The sequence below is a fragment of the Channa argus genome, chromosome 7 (genome assembly GCF_033026475.1).
Source record: "Channa argus isolate prfri chromosome 7, Channa argus male v1.0, whole genome shotgun sequence".
Taxonomy (NCBI): Eukaryota; Metazoa; Chordata; class Actinopteri; order Anabantiformes; family Channidae; genus Channa; species Channa argus.
Window position 1 is genome coordinate 13,004,118 of NC_090203.1, and position 8,154 is coordinate 13,012,271.

At 38.5% G+C, this 8,154-nt stretch overlaps 1 protein-coding gene across 1 annotated transcript; it reads left to right on the forward strand.

Moving 5' to 3' along the window:
• The first annotated feature begins 1,388 nt into the window (after positions 1-1,388).
• On the forward strand, positions 1,389-7,610 carry LOC137131104 (G-protein coupled receptor 20-like). Its single transcript, XM_067511931.1, has 7 exons — positions 1,389-1,913; positions 4,697-4,947; positions 5,053-5,319; positions 5,445-5,689; positions 5,879-5,963; positions 6,073-6,198; positions 6,376-7,610. The coding sequence occupies exons 2-7, from the start codon at positions 4,753-4,755 to the stop codon at positions 6,544-6,546; spliced, it is 1,089 nt and encodes a 362-aa protein (XP_067368032.1). The 5' UTR covers positions 1,389-1,913; positions 4,697-4,752; the 3' UTR covers positions 6,547-7,610.
• The last annotated feature ends 544 nt before the right edge of the window (positions 7,611-8,154 follow it).

An 8,154-nucleotide genomic window follows, 5' to 3' on the forward strand; every position in this document is an offset into this window, starting at 1 on the left:
TTGGTGTGTTTTTTCATTAGAGCTCAGCAGAATGAGATAAAAGGGACTGTTCAGGTTCATGATTTGGGTTTATTTTTAATACGTCGTTGACAAAGTAATCATAAAGGGGCACTGATATTACTTTACCATCATGTTTGATCACAAAGCTCCTTGAAACACTTTTTTTATTACTAGTTTATGATTGTGTTTTGAGTGTACACATCATTTTGTGAACAATATCTCTAGAAATAAATCAAGTGGATTTCTGTCTTCCTCTTCAGTCCTATCTACTGTGACGAAATCACTATACAGAAGACCCAAGACTAACGTTTTTTTTTTTTGTCATATATCTATCAGTGATCAATTTAAGAACTTTATATAAAGTATTATTATTTATGACTCTTTTGTAAAACTTCTAAAGCTACTTAGGTTGGAGTGGGTTGAAGACAATCCTAGCTGTAGTTGGGTAAAAGACAGTGAACATCCTGGACAGGTCACCAGCCTATTACAGGTCAGAGACCGACAACCATCTACGGTCACATTCACTCCAAAGCAAATTAAAACTACATGCATGTTTTTGGACTGTGGGTGGACAAAAAGAGTAACTGGAGATAACCCACACAAACATGGGGAGAACGTTTAGACTCCACACAGAAAATGCACAAATGGATACTGGGTTCAAACTGGATGCTGGGAGGTGTTACCCCAACACTACAGTAATGATGCTGATAATAATATATCGTGTGTTGGGTTGATTATTTTTACTTGGAACTGCAAAGTCAATATTGACTACAACTGTCAAATACATCTAGCACAGTAAAGGATACAATATTTCTTATTTATTATTATATGTAGCATCTTTCTTACCACCAATAAGCTTCAGACACACGGTTCAACCATTGTCTGAAATCGTTTTTACTGATTGTTGCTTGTACCTGTTCTTGTACAGCACATTCAGTAGTGTTTTACTGTGTGGTTACATACTACTTATCTTTTAAGAACACTATTAGGTTTGTGCGTTTTACACTGTAGAAGGGTATTTGTTTGACTACAGTGCTCTTCTGCTGTTTGAGCTACATGAATAAAGTATCGTGAAAACACAAACAAGTTCAAACACTACTGAGAGAAATTTTGTTTAAGAAATATTAGCAAGGTAGCTACCCTCTAAAGAGGTCATGTCCTTTTTATTAAATATTACAAATTATGGTTAGATTAAACATTGCTATATAAACCTATGTTAAATATTTAATATATAGATGTCTACACATTTGTGTGAACGTGTTCCTACACTGATGTGTGTATGCTGTATGTGGTCATGCATGTGTGTGTTGGAGCAGAATGTAAACACACGCTAAGACTTCCTGTCTAAAGCTCGAACTGAGGGAAGATTTAGAGAGAGGGAGGGAAGATTCACTGAAGGCACACAGACTGAGAGAAACAAAAAATGATGCTAAAAGGGGCAGAATGAGATGGAGAGAAGAGGAAAGTGAACAGAGGGAACTATTTAAAAGTAGAAAGCAGCAGAATGATCTGAGAATGTTTGAGAACTCTACAGGGAAACCAACATACCAAGTATCAAATGACAGAAATGACAAGGATAACTCTTGGTACCCAGATCTGATTATATTGGATTACTGTAACCTGGCAGAACTTTAAAAGACAAAGGAAAGATACGACTGACAAACTGACACATGGAAAGAAAGGTCCTGAGCCACTCCAGACAGGCAAGCGACTGACGTTCAGTGCGTGGATGTGCAGAAATAACAAGAGTGAGCCCTCTGTTCACTGAAAGCTGAAGTATCCTTACTGCCTCACCTGTACAACTGACCCCAATCTTCAGATTAGGATAAAACTAAGGACCCTCCAGCTTCATCCAACACAGATCTGAGTTTGTTTTATCTTCTGGTTTAACTAGTCTCCTTTTGCTCTTAGAGGTAAGTTTTAATCACCAATGGATAAATGTCTGCTATGTACAGTATATTGAGTTCCATAGTTAAAGTACATTTTATCCTCAAAACCAGAATATATAGAAAATGCAAATGTAATGTCTACTGTATTAAGCATGCAAGACATTACGTTCATGTTTTTTCCATTACATAGGCAGAATACACAAGCAACATTATCTAGTAATGCGTTTTTCCTTCATTTGACACAGTTATCTTCAAATCTAAAGAAGTTCAAAAGAAGTTCTGAAACTCTAAAGCATGTTTGTAATATATTAAACATTCATTTTACAAGGAAGGCCCTTGTGAACTTTAATCGCAAGTACATGTACAACTGTCACTAAATTTAGATTTACAAAATCAACAAAATGTTTCATTTGCCCTGAGGGGATCGTTGTGAAGCAATAATTTAACACAGGACAGCATGAGTGTCCCATCCAATCTCTCTCCTTTTCGATACATTTTTGTCCTTTACACAGTTGTAAAGGCACACCCACACACACAGACACACACACAAACACACATACACACACACACACACACACACACACACACACACACACACACACAAACACACACACAAGCCAGACTCCCACGCTACTGGAATTTATTTGGAATTTATCTGAACAGTGTTATTTGTGATCTGCCTCTAAGCCCGCTGCTCTTCTCACTGCATCGCCGCAGTCATTACATCACTGTCTTTGATGTTAAAATAATGGAGAGAAACCAAATTCTTGCATCAAACACATATTTAATAAACTCAACTGACTCAAAATACAATATATACAAAGTTTGTACAATTTGCAAATGTTTTTTTTTCTTAGCGCTGACATAAATAATTTCCACTTTATTTTGAAGAAATCCAATAATTTTGGTATTCTGTTACTTTTGAAAACTTGAATTATCATGTTATTTCATAAATTTGATGATTTGCAGATAATTGAAGACCTAAACACTGTATGTATGTTTATCTTGCAACACAAACTGATTTTATCAATTTATAGAACAAACCTTGCTAGTGGTGAAGGAAATGGTGACCCACTGAATGTTCTTTAGTTTGAGCCTATTTGCTGCTAAATCATAGTATAAACAAAAGTATTTAGAACATATGACAGTACTAGAGTGAGGGATGGGAATCCATCTGTCCACCCATCCAATTTTTAACAGCTTATCATCCTGTTGTGAGTTGTAGGGGGATGGAGCCTATCCCAGCTATCATTGGGTGAGAGGCAGAGTACACGCTCAACTGGTCACTAGTCTTTGTCAGGGCCAACCAAGAGAAACCTGAACAGACAGACAACCATTCCCACTGACATTCACAACTTCCAGCAGTTTAGATTCAGCTATTAACCCTAACATGCATGTAGTTGGACTGTGGGAGGAACCCACACAAGCACAGGGATGCAGTATGCACAAATGTCTATCTTTGAATACTTAGGTCACAATATGTTGCAGCTCAACATTCTTCCAAACACCAGCTTTGACAATGCACCATTGCATTGCATTACTTGTCATGTAAGTAAGTGGTTTAACACACAATTTCCTCAAAGGAATACTCATAACAATTGTTAGTGCTGTTAATAATGATAAACTTGCTCCAGTAACCTGAATAATATCAGGGGATGATACTGTGAAAACAGCCATTTGTTTCCTTCACTGGCCTTAATGTTCTATCGCTGGACTGGTCTTGTTAATGCAGATGAATCACATTATTCATGCCTCACCCTCAGCTGGGCATATGCTTATTGCAGTTGTTCTCATTAGACTAAATATACTACAATTTTTCATAAGCTGGATGATTAGTTTGCAGTGAAACATTAGCTGTGAGCATACACAACACAATATGCTGGACGTGTCTACTGTATATATATATCCTATAATCTATCTAATCATACATACCCTTGATACTGCATAAAATGGGCTATACAGCCACAGTGACATTTGTTGCCTTTTGTCTGGTTTTGTCAAATATTAAGAAAAACTTGCAGAGAGCCATGGATGCACCCACAATAACATCACTCACGTCTGTGGTATTTTTTATTCCTAAAAACAAATGTTTATGCTTGCCTTGTACCTCACTTGTAAGTCACTTTGGATAAAAGGATATGCTAAATGACTAAATGTAAATGTAAATATAAATGTTTATGAAGACAAAAACATGAAGCAAGTTTAATGCTAATTTATCTCAATAAATTATACCAGACATGAAATTGTAAACAACGTTGTCATGCAGTCTCATGGAGTCCATTCAGTTAACAAAGTCCCTCTGTCTTTATCACTATTATGAGAAAATGGAAAATAAGGAAATAGATAAAACACATCTCTGAGATCTGGACTGATTCACAAATACATACAATTACTCTATGTAGTACAGATAGTTTCTATCTTAAAGGTCTAAAACCCCACTCAGAATATTTTTCCCCTGTTGTAATAGGCATGAAAAGGTGGGATCTTGGCCAGAAAAAGGGAGATGTGTTGTTTTCCTATAAGACAGTAAACATGGGATGAGAAAATTTGTGCCAGTAAGAGTTAACATCAACATTTTTTTTGTATAGACACTGGAAATAACTACACCTTTAGCCCCTCAGAGCCTATTGCTGTATACATAAATAAATACAGAACATTAAAATAAATAGGCTAAGGTTTATGGCTCTGTCGATGTGGCCATGTCAGCAACAACAGATTCATTACCAGTAGGAGGAAAAACCAGTTCACACTGAATTGGTTGTGTTTACATGAATCCTTATTATTGTATGTCTTGTTTTGTCTGACAGTGTTTGTGCCAACTCAATCATCATTCTCCACATCTATACATGAGAGTGTCATCACCATGAATTTCAACAGTACTGAGTCCTGGGTTTTTATCAACACTTCATTTCCACTCCTGCCTGTGATATCCAGCCCTGCTAACAGGAGTGGCATGGAGGCTTATCTACACAGACTGGCTCACTTAGATGAGGGCCTCTATAATGATTTCTACGGCCTTTGGATTGCACTGATGGTCATAAACTCTCTCATATTCCTGGTAGGCAATTTTTACACAGTTTAGATACTTCTGCCCTTACCATCTTGAATACTCTGGTGTCTCAAAACTCTTATTTTGCTCTGCGTATCACCCTCTCTTTTCCAGGTGGGCATGGTGCTCAACATAGTTGCACTTTATGTTTTCTGTTTCCGCACAAAGCAGAAGACCACCTCAGTGATCTACACCATCAACCTGGCAGTGACAGACCTCTTGGTGAACCTTTCTCTGCCAACTCGCATCCTGCTCTACTACAGTGGAGGAGCTTGTCTCACCTGTTCCTACGTGCACATCTTCAGCTACTTTGTCAACATGTACTGCAGCATCTTATTTCTCACGTGTATCTGTGTTGATCGATACCTTGCTATTGTCCAGGTGAGTTAGTAACAGAAATCATCAAAGTAACATTTTGTGAAGCTTTCACCCCTATTGGACACCTACTTGCCCTTACTTCAGAAACTAAGGAAAACTAATAAAACTTAATTTTTGATTCATTGCAGGTTGAAGCATCCCGGCGATGGAGGAACTCCAATGTGGCCAAATGTGTGTGTGTCTCTGTCTGGCTGTTTGCCATTGTGGTCACCTACTCCTTTCTTTCCACTGCTTTCCAGCATACAGGCTGCTGCCTTTCAAAGCTCCTCTTTCTTACCATGACTGAGTTCTTCCTGCCACTCATCATTATAGTGGTCTTCACTTTGAGGATCATGTGGGCCCTTGCTGACCGCCGTCTGATGCAGCAGAGCAGGTATTGAGGCTGATGGACTGTCATGGCATTTCAGTATTTTGACAACTGTGTGCTTGCTTTGGCTTCTGAACAATTTTCAGGAATTACAAATGGCAGGATTGTACATACATGTCATGAAACAGGATTGGGAAAAGTACTAGCACTGACGGCTATGAAAGCTTGGTAACTGTGTAACTGTAATTTTCTCAGGGAGAGGAGAAGAAGGGCTGTCCAGCTGCTGACCACAGTGTTGGTCATCTTCACTGTGTGCTTTACACCCTTCCACATCAGACAGGTGAATGACAAGTGCATCATATCAAATCATCATCAGGTGATCTGCTGGAGGTTTCTCAAAAAATTTTTTTTGCTAACTATAATGATTGTGTTGTCTTTTTGTGTTGTAGGTGGTGGTGTACTTCTACCCTGATATGCCTCATCATGTGATTGTCTACCACTTGACTGTCACTCTCAGCAGTTTGAATAGCTGTATGGATCCTGTCGTCTACTGCTTTGTTACAAATAATTTCCAAGTAAGACTTTGTTTCTCTCTTCCTTCACCCTCCTTCATCCACCCATCTACCCTAACTCACTCCTGTCCACCTATCCATCCATCTTTCCCCCTGACCATAATTTGTCCAGCCATCACTCAATTTTCCCCATATTTACTCACTGATTCATGAATAATTTACTACATTTTTCTACCCCAGGCTACTATGAGACATCTCTTCCGTCGTGCAGAGCCCGAACAGACCAGTGGTGACATCATCAGCATGCAGCACAGCTCCAAGGCCCCAGGCGCAACAGCCAATGCCATCACTAATAATGTGATCATGATGACCAAGATTCCTACTTCATTGCAGAGAAACAATCTGGGGTAGAACCATACAGTGTAAATCCCCTTTCACATGGGGTGAGGAGAACTGATAGTTACAGCAATGTCGCAGTTGCCTGGGGAAGTGGGGCTGATGTTCCTGGACTTTGCAACATGCTGACCGGTGATAACAGTGTGTTTTTATAATGCCACAGTGAACTCAGGATTGACAGCCAAAGCTGTGATTTAAAGTTTAATAATGAGCACCAACCAGTTTAAAAAGAGTAAGATATTGCAACGCGGCTGGTTCAGCACCTTAAAAACTTTTATTTGTTACTTGAAAAACATTGCAAAATCGCAACACACAAATTTAGTCTGTACCTTAACATTTCTATCATGTCGAAAACCCTTCCTATTACTTTGAACTTGTGACTTTCAACTGTAAGACATTCTGCATTACCAGTAAACTGGTTTGATGCTACATACAACAGAGTAACAATAACAAGTGACAAAAGTCCTGTTTTCAAAAAGCCTGTCAATAAACAAACATTAAAATTTCATGTCACACTTTATACATCATCCATAAGCCATCTTAAACTTTGATCAATAAAGTGTATTTGAACAGTTATCTGCACTAAAGGTTTCTTTTTGGTAAATGACAAATTATCTAAAAAGCTGCAGCACCATCAAAACATTGTTTTGACCTTTATTATGCAGATAGCAAATAGTAGAAATTGGCCTGGATAGAATGGGTAATAATAATAATAATTGAAGATAGTGATGGCCACACCAATATATTTGCTTTTGCAGTAACAGGAGTACAGGGAAAAATCCAATAATATGCTTGCAACATAATCTAAATAAGACTAAAGTTTTACTTGTTTCCTATATTAATTATTATTTTAATATTATTATTGTTTTATTTTATTTATGTATTTATTTGCCTGGATTAAATGTTGACCAGAGGACCAACTGCACATACATATTTTCTGACTACAACATTTCTGTGCAGCAGAGGGCAACATTACACTCATTTTGATGGCCATTACAGGAGGACACCTAGGGAATATATATATAGTGTTGGATGAATTTACTATGGTGTCATGAGATACTGGTACTCCGCTGACCCAAACACTTCGCGAGGCCATGCAATGATCTGCCTGCTTAGAGCTACTGTGGTGTGGTCGTCCACCAATCCCAGAGTTGTTGGTTCGAACCCGTCACATGTCATTGACCAAGGCACTGAACCCCAACTGAGTTGCTCCTGCTTAGTGTAGGCCAGCTGCATAGCAGCTCCGCCATCGGTGTGTGTGAGTCAGAATGGGTGAATGAGAAGCAGTGTAGAGCCCTTTGGGTACCCATAGATAGAAAAGCGCTATATAAGTGCAGACCATATACGAGAATTGAGAAAACGTCTTTTCACACTCGTAGTTAGAGGCCATCTGTCTGGTTCCTAAGCGCGTTATCAGTCTCATGAGTCTTTACATTTCAAATTTTTGAAATTAGGCATAGAACAAAACATTAAGGCCATTTGATATATGCTGACAATTTTCAAATATTTATTTTTTTGTTATTAATGGGTCATCATTGTGTTTTCTCCGCCCTCCATAGGTGAGTGGCAGGCTGAAGAGAGGTCCTCTGACCACGCCCCGCTTTGTTACTGTGGAAACCAATG